Source organism: Euleptes europaea, chromosome 6 (assembly GCF_029931775.1).
Source record: "Euleptes europaea isolate rEulEur1 chromosome 6, rEulEur1.hap1, whole genome shotgun sequence".
Taxonomy (NCBI): domain Eukaryota; kingdom Metazoa; phylum Chordata; class Lepidosauria; order Squamata; family Sphaerodactylidae; genus Euleptes; species Euleptes europaea.
This window is the reverse complement of record NC_079317.1, coordinates 52,011,825-52,031,962: the sequence shown is the minus strand read 5'-3', so window position 1 is coordinate 52,031,962 and position 20,138 is coordinate 52,011,825. Positions and strand designations below refer to the sequence as shown.

General features: G+C 42.0%; 1 protein-coding gene across 1 annotated transcript in view; it reads left to right on the top strand.

The window, feature by feature from the left end:
- Positions 1-3,646: 3,646 nt before the first annotated feature.
- The window catches only part of SPTBN5 (spectrin beta, non-erythrocytic 5), a 151,344-nt gene continuing 134,852 nt past the window's right edge, over positions 3,647-20,138 (top strand). Inside the window, exons 1-7 of the mRNA XM_056851886.1 lie at positions 3,647-3,661; positions 4,569-4,586; positions 9,651-9,767; positions 12,371-12,538; positions 13,744-13,860; positions 15,290-15,444; positions 17,119-17,347. Coding sequence (XP_056707864.1) covers positions 3,647-3,661; positions 4,569-4,586; positions 9,651-9,767; positions 12,371-12,538; positions 13,744-13,860; positions 15,290-15,444; positions 17,119-17,347 — 819 coding nt within the window. The remainder of the gene's footprint in view (positions 3,662-4,568; positions 4,587-9,650; positions 9,768-12,370; positions 12,539-13,743; positions 13,861-15,289; positions 15,445-17,118; positions 17,348-20,138) is intronic.

The following is a 20,138-nucleotide window of genomic DNA, read 5'->3' as shown; positions in this document are numbered from 1 at the left end:
AGGCTTGAAGTAGCCCCAAATTAAATGCAAGATTCTAAACAAGTTACAATGAGCAGCATAGCATAGGAGGAACCCGTGTCTGTAGTTCTGAAAGCCCTTCACTAAAACGTTTTGTCACAAGTGCCTTTTGAATGACCTGTAAAAGGGGGGGGGGCAATAAATGTGTTTGCTATTTTTCACTGTGCTTCTCAATACTGAAATGAGTTTGGATATGAGTGACATCATTTCAGTTATACCAAAGAGAGAGAGAGCGCTTGAATAACGCAATGCAAGGACTCCAGTTTTTTGTTGTTGTTTTTTAAATTAAAACCACCCTCTTCTGGAAGGTATCAGCTTATTCACTAGTTATAGCTGAAATGCCTTCTTTACTTCAATGATATTGTTCACATGGCCAATTCAGCCCTGAACAATGTCACACTGAGAACTGAAATGCCTTCACGATACACCAGAATTCACTAAGACCAATTAGGACGTATAAAGATGTGTTTTAAGTGTGGCTTTACTATTTCAGGCAGAAGTTAAAAGCATGTTTTGGACTAAAAGTTCTTTTAAAATTTTCATGTTTTGGGAAGGAGGAAAAGGGAAAGTTTAATGGGAAAGAGAATTTGCACAAATCTTGAATTCAATTCAGAAATTCACTGATTATAATTATGATTATAATTAGTATATTTATATTAACTTTTAAAATGTATCAGTTCTTTAGCTACTGAAGAGATTATCCCTTTTGCCTTCCGGGGGCGGGGGGGAGTACCACCAGATCAGAGTCCGTCTAATCCTTCTGGGTGGATTTCTCTGGTCCCCTTTAAAAGTCATCTAAGGCCAATGCCATATTTTATGCCTGTGAATTGCATCGGTTAATTTTACATTGTGCGACTAAGTACTTTCTTCAGAATACTGTGAAGCACTAGTAGCAGCAGCAAAAAGTAATTTGTTTTTCATGTGTCCTATCCATGCAGATTTTGAAGCTCCTTGTATGCAAAAGCATCCATCTGGTGACCTTAATCCCAAAGAAGTATTGCTTTGCTAAGAGGGTAACTACATATTTGATGGAGTTACCTTGTGGGTATGTTTTGTCAATAAAGGGAGTGTTGACTGAAACTAGTGGATAGCTTTTTGTACTGGTAAAACTGGTTTGCAGCTTGATATTCATGGCAGGTGTTCATTTTAGGTTCAAGCCTTACATTCCTTTTAGTTCCTTCATTTATGAGTAACTACTAAATGTTTCAAAAATGCTGAGGGCTAAGGACATAAGTGTAATACAATAAAGGTAAGGTTGATTAGACCAGCCAACCTGTGGAATGTAAGGACCATTCTGACACATGGAGCACAAAATGTCAGTTCTTCCTACTGCATCCCCTTGTTTCTACTCCTGGGTGTGTTCCATTTTCTACTGTCATCTCATCTGACCCATAAGAAGTTATGGCATTCAAGGAACAGTCTAACCAAAGAGTCTCCACTTTTCCCTTCTTGTGTCAGTTTTGGGTTTTGATTATAGCTAAATGATAAATTCTGTCCCCAAATCAGCTCACAGGCATGGCTTCCTGGCAGTTAAGGAACTGGGACGGATTCATTTATCTTATTTGGTTCATTGAGAAATCAAAAGAAGATTTAGCCTTGACCCTAATCCTGTTACCAGGCTGCCTGTGCTTGCTTAAATGAATCCTTCACTCTGTGTAAAGGTTTAGATCCAGAGTAGGTATTTCCATGGGCACAAGGATTTCCACCCAAAGCTGGCAAATTTCCTGCTTCCCTCCTGCGACAGCCTGAGATGCCCCTGAAATCCTGTACTTGGGGGAGAGAGGATCCTCATGAACAGGATTTTGGGCTGCTGCTGAAAGGGGGAGGTAGGAAAATCACTATCTATGGACAGACATCTTTGTGTGTGCAGAAACATTAGTCTGGATCCAACCTTAACCGTGCAAATTAGATCAACTTCATATGATTTTATTCACTATTCAGGATTTGATTTTTGCGGGGAGGACGACAAGGATGGTGATACTATGAGGAAGCATGATTAACTGCTGGAGAAAATGTGTGAGTCACACAATGACTGTGGGAGTCTCTCATGCATCTTCAGCAGGCAGTGCCGATTTATTTCAAGACAGTTCTTTGAAAACCATGAGGATATGAAACTGGCCTTTTCCCAGAATTAATGAAATGCATGCCATGTTACATTACAAGTACTACATTCTGCCTATGAAATCACATGCATTGTTGCTTTTCTTATTGTTAAATAATTGATTATTTTCAGTTGATCCTCGTTCTTCAAAGAACTGCATACTTGCTCTATATGGAGTTATTTTCCCATATTATATTTTACTAAAAGAGTTTCTTGGTGTAGTGGTTAAGAGCGGTGGACTCTAATCTGGAGAACTGGGTTTGATTCCTCACTCTACCACATGAGCAACAGACTCTAATCTGGTGAACCGGGTTGGTTTCCCCACTCCTCCACATGAAGCCTGCTGGGTGACCTTGGGCTAGTCACAGTTCTCTCAGAACTCAGCCCCACCTACCTCACAAGGTGTCTTTTTTTGGGGGGGGGGGGAGGAAGGGAAGGAGATCATAAGCCGGTTTGATTCTCCTTAAAGGTAGAGAAAATTGGGTTGTAAAAACCAACCTTTCTTTCTTTCTTTCTTTCTTTCTTTCTTTCTTTCTTTCTTTCTTTCTTTCTTTCTTTCTTTCTTTCTTTCTTTCTTTCTTTCTTTCTTTCTTTCTTTCTCTTCTCTAATTTCTATGTCTCCATTACAAGTCCACTGTTCAGTTACTTCCTTTATTATTCTGTAGAGATTTCAGAATTTTGTTTTGTGTTTAACTTTTACTTTTTCTTTCAACTTCTTTCAACTTCTCACAACTTCTTCGTGCTGATTATTAGAAGGAAACTGAGTTATCAATATATTTCATGTTTCAGCTCTTCTCTGCTGCCACATAGGATGCAGTTGTAGGTTTTCAGCTGATGCCATTATTGTTATGATTTCACACTTGAGGACTTAAGATGGCAAATACTCAAAGATTCTCAGGACAGAAGTAGAGAAAAAACCTATATGAGTAACTTCCATACATTTCCTTCCATATTTCCTGTAGCACTTTTAAAGACCAAGAAGATTTCCAGGGGATAAGCTTTTGAGAGTCCAATCTCTCTTCATCAGCGCTGACTCAAAAGCTTATCCCCTGGAAATCTTGGTCTTTAAGGTGCTACTGGATTAGAATCTTGCTCTTCTACTGTAGATGAACACAGCTACCCACCTGAAACTATTTCCGTATTTCCTGTGTCTCATGGAGTTATTTGCACATCTCCCCATGTCAGATGTAAAAGCTGTATCCAGATGTGGCAACATGTACACGCACACTTTCTCCTGAAGAGGTCATATGCATCTCATATTGGCAATACCATTACACTTATATAATGCAGTAAAATGTTGGATTTCCTTATATTGGGGAAATGAACTGCACAACATAGCCTCTTCAGGACTCTCCTTCAGTTGTTTTGAATAGTGCTACCAACTGATGGGATTTGTAAATATTGTTTTGGATCTAAGAGGGCAAGAGAAGGCACTTCCAGTCACACAAGGGAATAATGTGTCTCTGATTTCTGCTTCTCCTGCACCACAGGAGGGTCCCTGGATCCTCTGAAGCACTTTTTTGGCAGATGCAGGAGGCTGTAGTAAGAAGAGGTTAGATGGCCATCTGTCAGCAATGCTGATTCTATAACCTTAAGCAGATGATGCGAGGGAGGGCATCTTGGTCATCTTCTGGACATGGAGTGGGGGTCACTGGGGGTGTGGGGGGGAGGGTAGTGTAAATTTCCTGCATTGTGCAGGGGGTTGGACTAGATGACCCTGGTGGTCCCTTCCAGCCCTATGACTCTAAGAGAACAACAAAGCCTGATTGCATTAGTGGAACTCCAGTCTTTCTGACTGGTGGAGCCTGTATGTTGAAAGTAAACTTGTTATGTGCATTTGATTCAGAGGGCATACAGTTGTGATGTTTCCACAATGCAGGACTTGATGGTGCACTGGTAACATCCAGTTCACCTATTACAACTTAAATTACATATCCCAGAGTTCAGGAGATAATGTGACATAGAATTGTGGTTACTGCTAAATTTGAATTTTCAAAAGGAGTCATCTTTAAACTTCTTACATCTGAATAGGCCTATTTCAACATTAGTATTTGCCATTTCTATTATAGTAAAAAGAAAATTGCCTAACAAAAAAAAGATGTAATGACATTTGAAATACATTATTAATCCCTATGTGCTTTCTATATATCCTGAAGAATGTGAATCTCTTAATTTAATCAGCTGTTTAACCACAGTTTCTATATCATAACCTCTTTTTGCACTAAAACGGCATTTTGATTGTCAAAGAATAGTCAAAGCTTTGTTATCCGGCACTTGACTATCCAGAATGTTTAGTTATCTGGCATCACCAAAAGGCAAGCTCCTTCCCATCAGCCCCTGTACCCTCGTGTCTTCAAAGCCACTCCCACTTGTACATCTGGCCGGATTGATGCCTCCAGCTGTTGCTGGATTTCTGACAACCAGTGCTGGGAGCTGATATCATCCTCAGATTCCTCCTTCACCTTCGGTCTTGCACTGTCTGGAAGCAGCTCTGTCAGACGGCTCTTGGGCAGCTTGCTTGCTGGTCTGCCTGCTGTGTAGAAAGAAAGGTCCATGGCTCGGGGGAAGGATCCAGCCATGCATGGGGAGCTGCTGCCGTGTCAGTCCTAACGAGGCAGAGGCTGGTTGTTGTAGATTTCCATGGATAGAGGACTTGGGCATATTTGATTAACTGGCAAGCCTCATTCCTCATGAGTGCTGGATAACGAACCTTTTACTGAAGCTGACCAGAAGATATTATCACCATTAAATATTTCAAGAATTCTTTTAAATTAATACTTCATTTTTTGTGTGAAAGCTCAGATAACAAACGGTGCACATTTTAGTCTTTCAAAGGTTTAAATTTATTAAATTGCACCTTGATTACCTATAGTACAATATTGTAATACAGTTTTGCATACATGCTTTACAATTTTTTTTGTAATAGTTATGACAATATTGTGTTCAATAAACGTCAATGCATATTAATGGTTGTAATTTTTTTGGTCTTGATTTTGCTTACTTGCAGAGCACTGCCACCTGGTGGCCAAAAGGTAGCATATTTCCATACATGTGTATAAATTACAGAGCTGAAAGAAATTTCATAATAAAATCACAAATTCTTCTAATTTTTTTGTCATTCTAAATTGCTTGTAATTAGAAAAATTAAAATATTGGTTTTAGAAGTTACCATTTCATAGTTCCATTAATCTTCCAGGATTTTATTTTTTAAGATGCTTCTTACAGCCCATTCCTGAGCCTCCAGGACAAAAGTCATGTCCCCTGCAACAGCGTCCATGCCACTTATGCCATCCAGGGTGGCATATACACCAGCAGGGGGACCCGGAGGCCATTCTCCTGGCGCTGCAGCAGCAGCTCCACCCAGGGACGCAGGCTTGGCCTTCTGCCAGGTTCCCACCGGGACAAAGCCCCACGCCGGCATCCCAGGGGGTGTTCCCGGGGTGTGCTGGGGGGCCGAGCTGCCAGTAGGCAGCTTTCTTTTGCCCCAGTACGCTGACGGTGAGAACAGCATTGCTGTGCCAGCTTTTTGCTGGTGCAACTTTGCTGTTCTTAATGGGACAAAATGCCCCATTTTAAAAAATTTTAAAACCTTTGAAAGGCTTTTTAAAGCCTTTTGGCAGCCAGGGAATGGCTTTGGAGGTGCCACGGCGGTTCCTCAGCCACGCCGACCCCAGCTGCTGAAGTCTCAGGAATGGGCTGCCTAAATGGAATATGTTCAAAATTCAGAAACTTTGAAGCCTGATGTCATGCCCAATATTGAATCTGTTCATAATTGCAGTTTATCTTTGGGATACTAAGTGCAATATACTGGATTTAGCATTATTTAAATTGTCCCTTTATTGCATGGACTATATGAATTTTATTTTGGATTGTCTCATCGTAGGGTTTTTAACTAATCTGAGGCTATCATACTTTGGTCACATTATGAGAAGACAAGAGTCCCTGGAAAAGACCATGCTAGGAAAAGTTGAAGGCAGCAGGAAAGGAGGACAACCCAACGAGATGGATTGATTCAATAAAGGAAGCCATGGCCCTCAGTTTGCAAGACCTGAGCAAGGCTGTTAAGGATAGGACACTTTGAAGGACATTGATTCATAGGGTCGCCATGCATTGGAAGCAACTTGACAGCACTTAACACACACATATGAATTTTAAAAAATCTGGGGAAAATCTCTTCCAAGGTCTACCTTATACTATAAAATCAGAATTAAGCATATAGACGTATTCCATCCAATCCCCTATCATGCAATACACATCTTCAAAGATCCTGAGGTATTGTGTCTCATAAAAGGAGGGATCTAATTAATTATAATTATATTGAATTAAAACACACATAAGAAAAGCGTGTCTTAAAAGTAATCAGAAACCAAGCACATAATTACAACAGTTAAAACAAAGCTAAAAGTTTACTAGAGTGGTGTGGGGATGAGACATGGCACAGCAGCTTGCCCGCCACTGATGTAATGTTAAAAGGGGTCTAAATCCTACTCAGGTCTAGGTCAGCAGAAGTGATAAATTATGACAATGTCTCAACACCTCAGAAGATTAAAAACGAGAGGAGTTCTCGGTATTTAAAGGATCTTGTCTCGTGGGGATCATTAACAAATTTAAAAAACTAGTGTGATTTGGTGGACAAAGAACTGCTTGGATGTAAGATTTTGAGAATTTATAAACCACACTTCCCCCCCACACACACACACACACAGGGACCTCAAAGTGACTCATAAGAAACACAAAAAAGTCCACACTGGTCCCATCATACCATCTCTGATCAAGCTCCCCCAATCACTAACTGTATCTGACTAAGTAATGTGCCACTGTGGATGGGTCTTGAAAATAGGGGCAAACTCCACTTGAAACCTACCTTTCCTGTAAGTGAAAGTCATCCCCAGCATGACTTTCTGCCAGCATCAGGTTTTCATGAAAGAAAGTTCTGAGCATACTGAGTTCTGAGTTCAATATTAGCTGCTGGTTTGCTGCTTACATGTTAATGTTGAATGCAGAAACAAATACAGACAAAATCTGCTTGTTTTAAATTGCAAATGTATCATCAATAGGTGCTGCACGGCTCCCAGGCACCCGCATAAGTGACCCTGCACCAATGTTAGTGCCCATTTAGCCTGTACGAGTGGCACTGATGCCAGCATAGGAGTCACACCAGCTCCTAAGGCCATTCACCCCCCCTTTCAGCATTGCTCTGTAAGCATAATGATGCCTGCAAGAACCTTTACCCCCAATATTCCAATAAACTCCTTCCTCTGTGCTAAGAAACAGGGTTTTCATATTATAGATTATAAATACGTTTTAGCTATAACAGCATCCAAAGGTCACTTCTGTGAACAGTAAGAACAGAGTGCAAGAATAGGACTGAAATTCTGCATCAAACGTTTCTCCTTTCTGCTGAATGGTTGTTTCCTGAACATAAAAGGGACATTTTTAGAAGCTTGGGTAAGTTCAAATTTCACAGAATTTCTTTACTTTCGTGTGTGTGGGTGTTTTAATTGTTCACAGTACTGCTGAAGGCAGAAATCCATTTTGTATCAAATTATCTTTATGAAAAGTGTTCTTCAAGTGAAAAATAGATTTCTCTGCAAAAGGACCAATATTCCATTGTACCAAATGTAAAAAAGAATGAACTATTTAAGCAGTCAGAGATAAGTGAACAACACCTGGATAGCGTTGCCAACAGCCTGGAGAAAAACTGTCCTATTCCTTTAATAGAGGCTTAATGGGATGTTATTTGCTAGGGGATGGTTACATTACCTCCATGCAATAAAAAGCTTCACCTGCCCATTTCCACACATTAAGCCTCTATTAAAAGTCAGGACATTTTTCTCCAGGTTGTTGGCAACTGAGAGTTTACTGAAGAGAATGATTGTTTCAGCTGACCATTTTGTTGGGTTTAATCACGTGTGGAGAGTATTTGATACAGAGTCGTCCTCAAAAATATAGAGTAGGGACTTGACAACTAAGGTTATCTCCTCATGGCAAGGAGGAAAATAACATTCCATTTAGCCTCTATTAAAGGGGTATGACACTTTCTCCCTAGGCTGTGTTGGCAATCTGTTTACGTTGGCAGGGGAATGAACTGTGAAGGAAATTGTTCCCTAGATATTTCAGCCCCTGAATGCAGGCTGAGCAACCCATTCCCCTCTTAAGTGATCATGGCAGTCAGAGCGGGAGTTTGGGTTTACACACAACCTTCTTCTCCTACTTTGCTCAGGGCTGGTGCTTGCATACTGGCCTTACTTCCAGAGATACCCCCCAGTGGCAACAGAAAGCACATTTGCACCAACTCTTGCAGCAGCTCATTTTGTGGCATTTGCATGTGGAGATGTGGCATCCTCATGTGGGCAGGGGGTCTCTACCTACTCTGCCTTTCTTTTTGTTTGGGATACTGGTATATCCGCTTTTGGGAGGCCCACTTTACTTATATATAAGGATCCTGGGAATCAAATCATTTTGGGGTGAACATTAGGAAAGCTACTATAAGCATTAAAAATGAACAAAATTGTTTCCGAAAGTTAGGTATAAAATTCCTTTTTGGGGGGGCATATTTTTGGTAAATAGGTCTCTATTTCTTCTTCAGTGTGGGAGCTGATTGGAGAATTTTAGACAACAGAATCTGAAGTGGGGGGTAGTTCTGGTGCACGCCAGAAATGGCGCAGCTACGCCCCCTCCTGATCGCTTGGCTGCGCTCTATGCAGTCCCATGGGGCTATGCCACTATTTTTGCAGGCCAGTCAAAGGGGGCGTTCTTGGGGCAAAGGGACTTAGGGAGCTGACTAGTGGCAGCTTCGTCCCCAGGAATGCCCCCTTTGGTGCCAGTGTGAGGCTACGCTCTAGAGGAGTGCTGCCGCCGAGGCTGCGCTCGTGCCCATGTGTGGTGCTGCTTTACCACACCCCAGCATTAGTGCCCATTTGCATGGCAGAAGTGGCACTAATGCTGGCGCAGGGGTCATGCTGGCTCTTAAGCCCATTCATCCCTGCCCCTTAGGATTGTGCTGTAAATTTGAGTTTTGTGTACAATCTGAAAACTGCATGTTATTTATCATATGTCCATCATCCATGGAACTGCATGTGACCCAACCTTGTCAGCAACTGTGATGTGAAAATGTCTTTTTTTTCCCCACACAGAATTAATTGCAAATTTGGAGGGGCATTTTAAATTGTGGGCAGGGGAGAAACCTTCAGCAATCCTTCCATAGTCTTAAAACAGCTCCCTAGATAAGCCAATTAGCTTTAAAAACAACAACAAAAGACCCTAATCAGTGTCTTATCTGTTTTGGACCTTAAGTTTATATATTTGATACTGTTGAGATAATAACAGCCCTTCATATTGGCTCCAGACATATGCAATTTATTACGTAAAAGGAAGCGGATGGGAAAATATAGGCTGTCAGATTTTTGGTATATATTCTTGGATTCCAAAAGAATAAAAAGTTCAGGAATACATAAGAATTGGCAGCAAGTTGGAATTGGTGATGCTTAATTCATTTGGGAGGCATCATATTGAAACATTCTGTTTCTAGGTGACCATGGATGAAGAATATGTGCAAGGACAAATCAAGAAGCTTCAAGAGCAACGGATGTCCATGCAAAAGAAAACATTCACCAAATGGATCAACAATGTTTTCTACAAGCACAATGTAGGTAGTTCCCTCTTTCAGATGTGATCAGCACAGAGACTTCCTTGGTGGAGTAAAACAAATCCCTAGTTGGGTCTCCCATTCAAATTTGACAGAGCTATACAATCTTATTAATTTTGAACAAGAGCTTAAATAATAATATTGCATTCTGAATTTAGAATACATTTAGGACAGAATTCAAATGCTGTTTTCTGCCTGTGGAAGGGGAGTGGAGGGAAACAGTCCTCCCTGCTTCCCCTCTTCCAGCAGATTGGCTGCTGTTTTTGAGGGTCTTCCCTAGCAGCAGCACTTTAAGGAACTCAGTTGACAACACAGAGAGAGGGAAAGCAGGAAAGTTCCGTGCACTGGTAGAAGTGCCTTCTGTCAATGAAAAGCTAATTTTGAATTCAGTGCCTAGGTTTGGATCCACTGGAGTGTTTCTGTGCACAGATTTTATCCTGCCTACAGAGCATAACTTTCTTGCCTCCCATTGCAGCCCAAAATACCCCCCAAAGTCTGACCCTGGGAAAGGGGGCACCTTGGAATAGCATTTCAGGGGGGTATTTGGCACTGTAGTAGCAGGGAGATGAGAATGAAAGTCTCACTCCATGACTGGAAAATCCTTCAATCTGTGGAAATGCTTTACCACACATTCCTGAGCCGCGCCAGAGCCAGGATGAAAGGCCTCTGGAGGCCGGCAAAGGGCTGCGCTGGCGCAAGAGCCCACAGCGCTGGTGTCCGGGCAGCATAAGCTGGCATTTGTGGCCCCAGCGCCGGCGTTAAAGCCCGGATACCGGTTGCCGGACGCAGCCACAGCAGCACCAGGCCGGGATGCCGACGGAGCCTTCCACCAGTGTCCAGACGCCAGCAAAGGCCACCGTGGAGTCCCGGGAGGCATTCCCAGGGCATCCCAGCATCCCGGGAGGCATTCCCGGGGTGTCACAGCACCGGTCTGGGGGCGGGGCCGCCATTAGGCAGGCTCCTAAGCCGTTACAGCTTGGGAACTCCCCTTTTTTGTTGTTGAGATTCGCCACCTTTTAGGTGGCATATCTCCCGTGGAACCCTATGTGAGTTGCACAGATTTTTGGCTCCGGGCGGTGGGACCGAAACCTCCTTAGGAGGCAGTGCCGCTGCATTGCCGGTGCATTGCCTCCTAAGCCCAGTGCAGGCATTCCCGTCAGGAATGCACAGTAAGTGTATTCAGGTTAGAGTGGTATAAACTCTGATTTGGACAAAACAACAGTAAAATGCCTATGTTTTTTGCACATCAGAGTGACATGTGCATTTTTATTCAATAAATGCAATATCAAATTACCAATCACTACAGTACAGTATATCATGGTAGGTTATGGAAAGTGTGAAAGATCTAAAATGATATTATAACCAATATCATGTTTATGGTAGTTAACACTTTAAATTCAACCCAGAAAAGTTTCCAAACACCAGAGCTGGTCTTCTTGACACATTGCCTCATGTAATCTAAGAGGACTATTTTCAAATCCTTTGTCTGCAGTTGAAAAACTGTGTCCCTATATTGGCTGTACAGTTCCTGGTAGACAAATTTTGAAACTTACATTGCTTAAAAGGTACATTGAAAATACTGCTTCTCCATGTGGCTATTTATGGTGCTCGTGCAACTGGGCTACTCTCAAGAAACATTTTTCATGTGCCTGTTTCTACTGTCCAAATTCCTATGAAAAAGAAGCAATAATTGTTTGACAATAGTTCAGTAGCTTCAGAGATTACTAGAGATGATTTGTGAACTACATTTATATTCCCATTAATAATGTTTAATGTTGTGGTAACATTCCCTGCAGTAGCAAAGGTTATAATGGGAGCAATCCTAAGTAGATATACTCAGAAGTAAGCCCCATTTTAATCAGTAAGGCTTACTCAATAAAGGATAGTATTCTTAGGATTGCAGCAAAAATCATTTATTAAATGGCAGCATTTCAATACTATTAAAGATCATTTATTTGTTTACATTTATACCCCACCTCTCTCCTCAATAGAGATCCAAAACGGTTTACATTATTCTTCTCTACACCATTTAATCTCCACAACAATCCTGAGCTGAGCTTTGCCCATGAGTTTTGGAGGCAGGGCAAGGGGCAGAAATGACATCACATGATATCGCAACATCACTTCCATGTGAAAACCTGGATATGACATCAGATGATGTTGAGAGTTTCAGGGAAATTCCAGAGAGTCACCAAACACACTGACATCACATCTAGGTTTTCATCCCAAAGTGAGATCAATGGATTGCGTGATGTCATTTCTACCCCCCGTCCCCCAGACATACACATTTTTACTGACAGCCTGGTCACAAGGACAGGTGGAAGAAACAAACCACTGGAAGGTTGCCCCCCTCCCAAAGAGGGCAAATGGTAACCCTTCTTGTTTGGTAGGTTAGCTTAAGAGACCATGTGAGGTAGGTTAGGTTGAGAGAGCATATGACTGGTCCAAGGCGACCAAGCAAGCCTCCATGGCAAGGTGGGGATTCAAACCTGGGTTTCCCAGATCCTAGTACAACACTATAAACACTTCATACATGTCTCACCCCCCCCCCCCAAAAAAATCATTTGGGAGTCAATGGTCTTACCAGATTTGTCTTTGTACAGGCAAACATCAGGATTCAAGATCTCTACACTCAATTGAAAGATGGCATTTGTCTCCTACAACTGCTCGAGCTGCTGTTTGCTGAACAGCTACCCAAGCCAACTAAGGGAAATATGAGAGTACATTTTCTAGAGAACAACAGCAAAGCAATCCAATTCCTGAAATCCAAGGTGTGAAGCTGGAGCATGATATAAAGTTGTCAAATTACAGCACAGAGCCAGGGATGGGATGAAGGAAATATGTAAACATTAGAAGGATAGCCAGTCAAATGTTATGTAATCCATAAATAAGTTACTTATAGATATATGGGTAGTTGAGGGATTGGGCTGAGTAGTTCAGCTAGTCAGAATCTGAATAAGCTTGGTATATGTATAGTACAGACCTAGAGGGTCTGAATGCCTGTAGCTTGCTTTAATTCCTTGGACAACAATTCTGTAAAGGAGTTTGTAATGTATAAAGTGATTCTTGGGCTGTAGAAATAATGTGAAGGCTGGAGATTTATGCGCTTCTGAAGGATGATCACATATGGTCAGAATAGTAGGAAGCATTAACCTTTCCAAATGATGCCTTTGCTGAAATCACTGAAGAAGTGAAGAAAGTACACTTCGTTTCTGTTAATGGCACAGGGTGGATAACAGCTAAAAACAGGCAACACATTCTGACTCTTTTAAGATAGAAGTCAGCCTTGACTAGACTTGCCAATTGCCCGATATGGGCAGGCAATTGTCCACCAATCGACCAGGATGCCTGCCGACCCTCAGCTGGTTGGCGTGTGGAAGAGGGCCAGCTGAAGAGAGGGGAGCGACCATTACTTCCTGGTAAACCCAGAAGTGACACAGACGCTCTAGCACTTCCCCCAAAAACTCTATGGTTTCCACTAGCACTCTCCACCAAAGCTCTATGGTTTCCATAGAGTTTTCGGAGGGGGTTGCTAAAGCCTCCCCATCACTTCCAGCTTTAGCTTTCTAGCCCCAGAAAATTCTCATCGGTTGCCAAGGGGGATCTGGCAACTAGGGTTGCCAACTGCCAGGTAGTAGCAGGAGATCTCCTGCTAATTCAACTGATCTCCAGCCGATAGAGATCAGATCACCTGGAGAAAAAGGGCCGCTTTGGCAATTGAACTCTATGGCATTGAAGTCCCTCCCCTCCCCAAACCCTGCCCTCCTCAAGCTCTGCCCCCAAAATCTCCTGCCAGTTGCCAAGAGGGACCTGGCAACCCTAGCCTTGACTGATGTCAGTGCCTTTCCTCATGCACCTTGTTTTATCTTGTCCTGAATTATACAGTTTCATTCATTCTTTAGGGCCCCAAGGATTTAAATAACTAAGTTAATAATAGTAATAATCTCTGAAGAACATCCCTTTGTGTATTCAGCAGGTACAGGTGAAGGTAATTGGGCCTGAAAACATTGTAGATGGAGACCAAACCCTCATCCTGGGGCTAATCTGGATAATTATACTCAGAATTCAAATTGCTTCCATCAACCTTGATACGGTAAAATTTGTACTTGGAAAGGTTTTGTTCATTTTGCTTTCTGAATATGATTAGCTGACTTTTCATGTGTTGTTCTCAAACTTTTTTGTTCCCAGTCTAACCAACCACTAGCAAAATGAAATTTGATTGACTCTATATATTACAAATCAAATTTAGATATTTAAGTAAATTGAACTTGTCCACAGGGCTTAAAATACAGTGTACATTTGCTAAAAGGAAAGAGGAGAAAGATTCAGAACCTAATTTTAACTTACCAAGTTAATGTTGCATTTACTGTTGGCAAAATTTGCCTCAAAAGTAGGCCCACTAGAATTTTTTTAAAGCCTCACTAACCGTACAATCCTGAAAAGGGTGTGTGTGTGTGTGTGTGGAGCTGCTTAGGAGCCAGCGTGACCCCAGCTCCAGCATACTTGCCACTTGCACCATCTAAAGTGGCCTGGACACCAGCGCAAAGCCATTTCTGCTGGCTATGGGGAGCAACGCAGTAGCGCGAGGCTTGAGTGCCTTGCTGGGCAGGATCTGTGGGCAGGCAGCTGCACCCACGCCATGCCGGCACTCCTCTTCTTCATGCACTGGCACCCCCACCTCCCTGCACCCAGAGCGCTTTCCCCCAAAGACCCCCCCATAATTAAAAATGGTTTTGTCTCTCAGCATTCTTCTGAAATGATTCAAACTCTGGATATGAAGTCACATTTAAACAGATTTGTTTTATATTGAGCTGATTTCTTCAGTGTAACACATTATGGGATTTTGTCATGATAGTGGCGGAGCAGCAGTAATTGCTGGATTGCAATAATGGCATAAACATGTGGGTAGACCAAAGGTTCTCTGAGTGCCATTGGCTCAGATTTACAGAAGGGACCTGAGAAGGAAGCAAGAAGGGAACAGATAAAGGCTTACTCAGAATAATCTGAGTAAGGAAGATGGAAAAAGCAACAGGCAACGGGAGCAGCAAAAGGCCAGAGGCTACAGAAGGGTTGAAGCTCACAAAATGATTTGAAAAACATTCAGCAAAATAGTAGCTGTATAATTTGTACAATTGATATTGATTACATCATTGCCACTTGAGAACTTCGAAATCCCTTTTTTGTTATTTGCCTTTTAACAAAAGCTTATATCCAACCACAGAGTTATGAGAACTTAAATGCACTTTTCTTAAGAGGGTATGGTGATTTTCTCCCTCCTACTGCTTCACACTAAGCCCCACAAAATTTGTTCTGGGCTAGTGGATTCTCAGGAACAGCATAGTGGGAGATCTACAATGAGAATAGGGAATCAACTGAAACTGACTCCACCTCTCAACAAAACATTAGTGACCTAAATTCTTCAGAATATGGTTGGCTACAAGCCAGAGTTTCTAAGTCAAAATTAAGTTTCAATGTAAATATATGATTTCCCATGGAACGTGCTTTCTTTGTTTTATTTCTAGGAAGAGTTTGGATCCAGAGATGACCTGTCTGCAAATGATGCTCTGCTGGTCTGGTGTCAGTGTAAGACAGCCGGCTACTCCAATGTTAGTGTAAAGGACTTCTCCAAAAGCTGGTCTGATGGATTGGCCTTCAATGCACTTATTCATGCTCACAGGTAAAGGAGCAGAGGAAGACCCTGTGATACGGGGCATCAAGCCACTTCCATTCATCCAGAGAGAATGCATGTGCAGTCCTCAGTCTATCCAATTCATGGGGTTTTCCCTCTCCTTTCTGGAGTGAATGGGAAAAAATTTTTGGCCTACCTGAGAGATTCCCCAAGTATGCAGATTATTCACTCCCTATTGTGCTTGGCTCCATTTTGCTGCTGTCATTATCGGGGCTGGGACTTTACTATTAGATATAATGGTAGGTTGCTCCCAAGGTATCTTTCTGAGTTCTTGGGCTGAAATTATTATATGTAACTTGAAACACATGTTAAATACATCCTCAAAAGTGTTAATAGCCTACGAGGCAGATGCGTTGGGGCACATCTGTTTTACAAATCTGAATCATTGCCCTGGCTTTTCCCAGCAGAAGGTTCTGAGAATTCTCTGTTGGGTAGCCTAATCACATGTCAAGTGCATGTATTATTGAAGCTCTGAATTACACAATTGAAATCCATCATGGTATGATGGCTGGAGTGTCAGACTAGGAGAGGTGTGGTCTCACTTCACATCCACACTCACCCATGAAACTCACGAGATGACCTTAGGCCAGTCATGTTCTCTCAGCCTAGCTTTCCTCAAATGCTTATGGTGAGGATTATCAATTAATTTATTCAATTTACTTCATTTATATTCAAATTCAGATTCAAAACTTTTAATGGCATATAATATCAACCAACACAGTATAGCGATTAAAATATTGAACATCAAATACAGGCAAAATTAGGAACAGCAATTTATCCCCAGTTCCCTTTTTGGCAAATCCTTATAGCGTTATTAAGAAATCTGGCAACCTCCTCAGTTATATCAGGAGAAGTAGCTTTCAGTATATGATGTTCTTTGGCTTGATCAGACAGGCCCATCAGATTTGTGAAGATGGAATCAATATATTTAAATCGTATATCTGAATAAAATGGGCAGTGAAAAAGGATATGCCAAACTGATTCAACGTTTTTCAGTTCACATGGGCAGGGTCTGTCATCATAGGCCACTTTTTGGAATCTGCCATCTAGGCTGATGGAATAACATTAAACCTAGCCAGGAAAAAAGCTCTATGCAGTTGTGGATTTATTAAAAGGTGAAGATACGAAGCTATACCACCAACATTAAGTAAAGGCCCTAGCCTTAATGGGGCCTTCATTTATATAACGCCTGTCTCCGCAGTGGGAACTCAAAGTGGCTTACATCCTTCTCCTCCATTTTTTCCTCACAACAACCCTGAGAGGTAAGTTAGGTCCTGAGTGTGCAACTGGCTCAAGGTCACCTAGCAAGCTTCTTGGCAGAGTGGGGATTTGAGCCTGGATTTCCCGGATGCTACTCCAGCAGTCTAATCACTACACCCAACTGAGAAGAAGCGTGTATGCTATCTTGATCTTCATAGGAAAAAAGACAGTATTAGAATGTCAGACAACAAGGTGATACAACAATGCTCTGAGTATCTGCTAATGAAGAACAGACTAGTTTTACACAGACTATTAGATTTTGGTACCTTTAATTAAACTTGTTTGGAACCTACTTTGTTATCACTCCTGAATATACAATTCACTCAGTTCCCTGGTATGTGCAAAAATTAGTAGTTATTGTCTTGCATTCTCTAAATATAACCTTTCCCTTCATCTCTCCAGGCCTGACCTCATCCAGTACAGCTCCTTGAGGCATGACCAGCCCATCAGTAACCTAAACAATGCTTTCACTGTAGCTGAGAAGCAGCTGGGAATCACAAAACTACTGGATGCTGAAGATGTGGCTGTGCCCTTTCCAGACGAGAAGTCTGTCATGATCTATCTGTCATTCTACTACCATTATTTTTCCAGGCTGAAGCTGGGTCAAACTGTCCAGAAAAGGCTATCTAAAGTAAGTGCCCTGTTCCATATAGATGGTGAGTTGTAGCTACGTTCTCTTCACAGGTTAAATATTTATTTTATTTAAATTACTCTTAACCACACTCTTGGCCATATGGTTCTTGAGGTGGCTTATTTAATCTAATTAAATAAGACGTGGCATCAGTTCTTCATACGCTGCTGCTTCTGCTTCTAATTCTGCTTCTTCTCTTTCTGCTTTGCTACCTGCATTGCTGCTGCTTCAGTTTCCTCTGCTTTGCTGCTTCTGTTTATTCTTGCTATTGGTACGCTCTCTTCCCCTGTGGCTAAAATAAAATAAAAATTTAGCCCCTGTGGCTAAAATAATAAAAGCCATCAATAAAAACATAAATGTTCATAGCAAAAGCATATCCATATATAATAACTGTTATTTGTGGAGAAAGTTTCATGTCTTTAGGAGCTCTCCCCCTTTGAAAAAAAGGCCAAATGTAAACAGTTTACACCATATGAGCTTTTAAAGGAAGGTTAGGTTGAAGCAGCTCTTACAGCTGGTTTTGCCAACAGACCTGACAGAAAAGTCTCATCCTTTCAATAGATGCTTAATGAGATGTTATTTTCTTCCATGCCATGAAAAGCTTCAGCTGTTCATTTCTACACCTTAAGCCTCTCTTAAAGCAACAGGGCATTTTTCTCCAGGCCTGTTGGCAATCTTACTTACAGCTTCATTTTTATAGGGTGAACGTAGGCTCAATTTTTTACTATTTTAGGACCCTTTTCAGAAAATTGTTTAAATTTCAGGGGTCATTTATTTAGTTAGGGTATTACTATGCTGCCTCTTCAGAGTCCTGCTCAAGGGGACTTACAATTAAAGACAACATTATTGAAACACAAGCAGTATAAAAAAGAAGCAGACTGTTTAATAGCTGATAAGAAAAAACCTGCATAAAAGCCTGGGTGAAAGCTGTGTTTTAGCCTGGGGTCTAAAAGAAAGTAAAGTAGACCCCCAGGCTAGTTTCAAGGGGGAGGATGTTTAGGGTTGCCAACTGCCAGGAAGTAGCAGAAGATCTCCTGCTAATTCAACTGATCTCCAGCCGATAGAGATCAGATCACCTGGAGAAAAATGGAGGCTTTGGCAATTGAACTCTATGGCATTGAAGCCCCTCCCCTCCCCAAACCCCGCCCTCTTCAGGCTCCGCCCCAAAATCTCCCGCCAGTTGCGGAGAGGGACCTGGCAACCCTAAGGATATTCCAAAGGCTAGGTGCCACCTCAGCAAATGCCATGTCTCTAGTCACCATTTGCCTCTCTTCTGAAGGTGGTGGTAAAGAGGGGAGGGCTTGAAAGGCAGGTCTTAACTGGATAGTATGGGAAGAGACTCCTTGCCAAGTTGCCAAACATTTTAAAGATAGGGGGATTTTTCGCATTCTCATTTTCCTCGCTTCTAAGTTTCTGTTTCTTTGAGGGGGAGGTCAGTTCCCTCTAGTGGTCGATTCGATATAACAGAGGTTTAAGTCCAGCACATCTCCTTGCAGATTTAAACTGCAGGTTTTTATGCCAGACTTCATTTTGTGTAATATCGAATTGACCACAACAGGGAGCAAAACACATGTGAAGCTGAGAAAACCTCCAAAGAAACAGGAATTTAGAAGCAAGGAAAATGAGAATGCGGAAAAGCCCAGGGTTACCAACTGTGGCTTGGGAAATTGCTGGAGATTTGGGGGTAGTGCCTGAGGAGGGAGCTCAGAGGGGATCTGAATCCGTACAGCCCACCCTCTGAAGCTGCCATTTCCTCCAGGGAACTGATCTCTGTAGTATGGAAATCAGGTGTAATGCCTGAAAAACTCCAGGTCCCACCTGGAGTTTTGTAAACCTATTTAAAGAAAAAAGGACAAGAAGTTCTGCAGGCTTAGTTGAAAGGCCTGTGCCTTCTCCATCCAGCTGTAAAGAAAACATAGCTAGCATAGGAACTTTACAGGTATAGTAACATTTAGTATTCTTGCTGTGCAAAGTACCTTTTCGTTTCAGTAATGCTAGGAATAGGGTTATCTGTGCCTCCAGTGGGCCCAATAGATCTGCAGGATGTTATGTAAACTGTGATATCTTTGTAAGGAAAGTTTGTTAGGGGAGGACTCTTCTCCTAGCATTAGTGCAGTGCTTGAGCACTGATAGATAAGATCCAGCTGATAAATATTGGTAATATATTCATACAGACATATAATTTAGTGTAATTGTTAGAATGCTAAATATATCTGGTAAGGGATATGACATCTAAAATGTTCTGTCTGATCATTCTCTGCATTGACGCTTCTGGTTTTCTGCCTTTTGACTGATTCAACACCCAGCACAACTGTATTCCTTCCCTCTGCTATTACCCACTTTTCTGTTTCTGTCTTCTTCCACCACCACCCTTCTCTCTTTTCCCTCCCTTCTTGAAAGACACAAACAAACCCAGGGAGATGAGCTAATCTCTTCATGACTTCAGTCATCCTAAATAGGCAGCTCTGAGTTCCCTAATAGGATTGTGTCAGGGAAGCCACCTTTGTGTCAGGAGAGCCTGAACACTGCGTGAGTGACCAGGAATGCAAACAGAATCCATTCTGAGAGGTAAATCTCCCTTCCCCCACCCACACCAGTCACCATGCATTTACTAGGATCCTTCAGCGAGAACTGGGTACGATGGCACAACATTCAGAAAGGAGCCCTGATGCCTAAGGCTGCTTTTCCTGCCCTAAAGGTTGGTGCAACTGTTTGACTCCTTCTCCAGCATTGGGGCATGATTTCTTTGTTTTGTGTACCTTCTAAAACAGATACAAGAAAGATTAGCACA